Below are 3,136 nucleotides of genomic sequence, written 5' to 3'. Positions count from 1 at the left end.
TTTCCTTTTTAGAGCCATCACCTGGAGGATGGGCTCAAATACATGGGCTTCTAGATCAATCCACATTGCTACAAAATCGTTGTCTGGATTTGGCTTGTGGTCAAGATCGAAAAATGATTACACAATTGGAACCATAGATTCCTCTCCAGGGAAGGATGATTAGTGCTTATTAAATTTGTCCTGGAAGCTACACATGTTTATTGGATGTCTCTGGCCTGGATTCCTAAAGGAATCCTTTCCTGGATACAAAGGATTTGCTGCAGATTCCTTTGGAATGGCTATAAGGAGGGTAAACCCTCTACATGGGTGGAATGGAAACATATTGCTAGACCAAAGAAATGGGGTGGTTGGGGATAGAAGGACTTATCCTCCTTTGCACATGCACTTGTTGCTAAGTTGGGTTGGGATATCCTCACCTCTCATAGTCTCTGGACTGAGGTTATCTTTTATAAATATATTTGGCCTCATCAGCTTATGGATTGGATACGTATGCCCACTTGGCAGAGATCTGGGATTTCAATGGTTTGGCGAGCGATCCTACACACTTTTCCTACTATCAGAAATGGATTAGCATGGAGACTTAACGATGGCTCATCCGTTTGCATTGGCTTAGATCCCTGGTCGGGCTATGGGAATATGTTTCGATTATCTCTGGACTCTATACAATTTCTCAATAACAGGAATATTATTGTAATTTCTCATGTTGCGGATCTGGAGAATAGCTCTATCTTTAATCAAGCATGGTTCTCAGCAGAGCATTTAGACATCCCCGCACATTGGCAACATGACTGGGAGGGTTATATCACAACCCTTAATGAATCTCATGTCCGTATAAAAGAGGGGGCTGATGAACTCCTTTGGACCCCTGCTGAACACGGCACATACTCCCCGAAGGCGAGCTATCCCATTATTCACATCAGGCACAGACCGCTTGTTCTCATGGATTGGTGGGGAAAGATATGGAAGCTCAAAGCGCCTCCGAGAACGAAGCTCTTCATGTGGAATGTTATTCGAAATAAGACACCTATTGGCTGCAACTTAATGCAGCAATCTTTATTCGGCCCTACCTAGTGTGTGCTCTGCCAGCAGGCAGAGGAATCTAACAACCATCTATTCCTATCCTGCCCGACTTTAAATCATCTTTGGAATCAAGTCCTGGATGCACTAACTCTTACTATCAGATGGCATGGACAAAATGTATCAGATGCTTGGGACCTTTGGTGAGCTACAAACCGGAACACTAAAGTGCACTGTCTACCACTCCTCATTTGCTGGTCTATTTGGTTGACAAGAAATGGGATCATTTTTAGAGACAAATTGGCTCGATGGTCATCCACCATTACAAAAATCATTGCAACATATCATGAAATACCTGAAGAAGATAATACACCTGTAGGTCGTGTTGTCTTACCTGAAACTATTGATCGATCTATTCCCTGGGCCTATGTTGATGGCGCGGCACAAGCACAGGGATGTGGTGGGGGAATCCTACTTCATAAAACTGAAAACCACCATTACAAAATACAAATGGGGTTAGGCTTGGGAACAAACAATTTTGCAGAACTGATCTCTCTCAGACATCTTCTACACTTTGCACTGGCCCATGCATGCAATCATTTACATATTTTCGGTGACTCAAAAATCATCATCAATTGGTTCAATAACATTTCTACTTGTCATGTGCACACTCTCAGGAACATACTGGATGAAATCATGATATTAAAAGCACAGTTTAATTATGTTTCATGTCAACATATTTACAGGGAACGTAACACAGCTGCTGACCAACTTTCCAAGGAGGTTGCGGCACATCCCAGAGGCCTGTGGTTAATACAGGAGCAGATTGGAGATGATCACTACCAGTACTATCATCGGCCCTATATTGATAGGGCATATCTGAGGGCAGTCAGGCCCTAAATTATTTTGCAATTTTCAGCAGTGTTTATAACAACTACTTGTTGATGTATTGTATATATTTATTTCTTGCTTTTGGACTTAACAGTATACCCTGTGTGGTAAATTATGTACAGATCTATATATTTTTGCATGGCTACGACCAATAGTTTTTGGTATTTACTTGAAGGCTATAGCCAACAAACTACATATGTCATTGGCATCTACTACATGTAATTTTTCAAATTAATGAAAAGTTACGATTTTTCCTCGGGGAAAAAAAAGAGATATCACATTAGATAACATGTAGTACATACGTGAGAAGAATATATATCCTTGGAATTGAGGTAATAGAAGGATCAAATACTAAATGCCCCCACAGAGGAGTAAATCATAATATTAGGGTCTGATGGTTATTTTGCAACTGAATAGATGGAGATCCGTAACCCTCCGCGAACAGTGCGTGACACGAGCTAGGGTTTGACTACAGCCCTCAAGCATATGCAGAACCTCCGTTGTGACAGATCCATTTCCACCTTGTTGTTGTATCCCTCTAACATTGTTTGCACCTGTCCCCGTTCCCTGGTCGTTGCCTTTGCATATTATTCTCCACGTGATTTCGTTGTGCTCCTCGTCATTCTCCTATCTGCAGTCGGTTACAACAACAACGACGATTTGACAATCCTGGTGGCAGCTTGCGCGTAGCACTCATAAAATAGTTATGGAGATGGATTTGGTTGATTATTCAGAAGACTTGTTTGCAGATGTCTCCATCTGGACATCCCCCCTCGAACATGTATGGCCTGCTCCCCTTCAATAGCGACCTATCGAAAGTTATCGCTTTGTTTCCTTCGATCTCGGGGCCCTCATGCTCGATTGTTACCCTACCAGAGGACCCCTCCCCCACTTGGCCGGTTTTCGCTATCCCTCCCCCTTTGCCAACCTCCCTACAGTTTGTGGCTCATTGTATAGGTCAAACCACACCACGAGCTCCTCGGGTTACCCACAATTCCCACCATCTGCTGGATCACACATCCCTACCCCTCTCAGCGAACCCTCAATTTTCCCTCAGATTACCCCTCTCTCAGCACCATTATCAACTCCCCTCTCCAACAGCTTCACTGGCATCCCACCGATCTCGAAAGCTTACCCTTCTGGGCCTGGTCTGAACCCTACAAACCCTCATCTGAACCCTCACCTCAGCGACTCTCAGGAGGACATCACCGACAAGGGCCACAGGCCG

The 3,136-nt window shown here is 43.7% G+C and overlaps 1 protein-coding gene across 1 annotated transcript; it reads left to right on the top strand.

Annotated features, from left to right (window-relative positions):
- The first annotated feature begins 489 nt into the window (after window positions 1-489).
- LOC149239902 (uncharacterized) lies at window positions 490-1,071 on the top strand. Its single transcript, XM_089370000.1, has one exon. It carries the CDS (start codon window positions 490-492, stop codon window positions 1,069-1,071), a length of 582 nt encoding a protein of 193 aa, XP_089226126.1.
- Window positions 1,072-3,136: the final 2,065 nt, after the last annotated feature.

This window comes from Pinus tabuliformis, chromosome 8 (genome assembly GCF_031772625.1).
Source record: "Pinus tabuliformis cultivar Carrire ecotype Pingquan chromosome 8, CPIR1, whole genome shotgun sequence".
Lineage (NCBI taxonomy): Eukaryota > Viridiplantae > Streptophyta > Pinopsida > Pinales > Pinaceae > Pinus > Pinus tabuliformis.
The sequence above is the reverse complement of the archived record's forward strand: the minus strand, read 5'-3'. Positions and strand labels throughout refer to the sequence as shown.

What these genes read in the sequence shown, in the direction of transcription:
- LOC149239902 (XM_089370000.1), top strand. Translation starts at nt 490, where the DNA reads ATGCCCACTTGGCAGAGATCTGGGATTTCAATGGTTTGGCGAGCGATC.